We start from the raw sequence: 1,041 nt of genomic DNA, 5'->3' as shown, positions 1-1,041 counted from the left end.
CAGACAGACAGACAGACAGACAGACAGACTGACTGACAGACAGACAGACAGACAGAGAAAGATAAAGAGAAATGGCAAACAAAGAGATTTATTGACTCATTATAACCCCAAACAAACAAAGAGATGCATTGAATCCCTATAACATCAGACAAACAAAGATAGAATTTATGAACTCACTATAACAATCCGGGCAAGACCTCCAGTATTGGCTGAACTCCCCCCTGGCCGAGGAGGAGCTCTTCTGCCCCACCGTGGTAGGCACCCTGTTCACATCCGTCGTGGGCAGGTAAATCTCGTTCTTCCACGAGATCCCGTGGCTTGCAGAGTTGTAGTTTGTTGTGGAGATCCGGTTTGTTTTAGGATTGATTCCAGAAGAAGTCAAAATTCGGTTCCCTCCGGTCTCATAGCTTGGCTTCGGAATCCGGTTGTTTCCGAAATTTTTATTCGGTTCCTGGACCCTTTTCTTTTCTTTGTGAGAACCCGGTTTCGAAATCCAGTTATTTCCAACCTGTGGACTTTGATTGGATATCTTGTTATTCCCAAGATTCGGATCCTGTTCCGGTATCCGGTTGGTCTCCGTCTGGTAGCTCCGTTTCGGAATGTGGTAGTGTTTGTTATGGTAACCGGATGATGATTTTACTCGATCCTTCCCGACGTGGTAGCTGGACGTCCTTGACCTTGACCTAGACGTGTGTGACCCAGAGTGCCGGTGAGGATGTCTGGAGGCGGTGTTGGATTTGTGTCCAGTTGGGATGGACACTGTGGGACTATAGGGGGAGTTATTCGTGGAGGGATGTTTGCGGGTGTCATAGTAGTTCTTGCTGTTGTGGTTATTGTTGTTGTTGTTGTAATTGTTGTTGTAGCTGCTGCTGCTGCCGTATGTTGTTACCGGGGTTTGGGGTTGTAACGTTGGCCACGTGAATCCTGTGAGGTAAAAAGATAACAGTGTTACTCACTTGGAGTCTACATATTGACTCAAACAACTTACAGAAACACACACGCGCACGTGTGTGGGAGTGCGCACGCACACACACACACACA

The 1,041-nt window shown here is 47.2% G+C and overlaps 1 protein-coding gene across 1 annotated transcript in view; it reads right to left on the bottom strand.

Annotated features, from left to right (window-relative positions):
- LOC101849477 (SCO-spondin) overlaps positions 1-1,041 on the bottom strand; it is a gene marked incomplete at its 5' end in the record, with an annotated part of 85,875 nt that overhangs the window by 56,381 nt on the left and 28,453 nt on the right. Inside the window, 1 exon segment of the mRNA XM_013085415.2 lies at positions 178-924. Coding sequence (XP_012940869.2) covers positions 178-924 — 747 coding nt within the window.

This window comes from Aplysia californica, unplaced genomic scaffold (assembly GCF_000002075.1).
Source record: "Aplysia californica isolate F4 #8 unplaced genomic scaffold, AplCal3.0 scaffold00372, whole genome shotgun sequence".
Taxonomy (NCBI): Eukaryota; Metazoa; Mollusca; class Gastropoda; order Aplysiida; family Aplysiidae; genus Aplysia; species Aplysia californica.
This window is presented reverse-complemented; position numbering and strand designations above follow the sequence as displayed.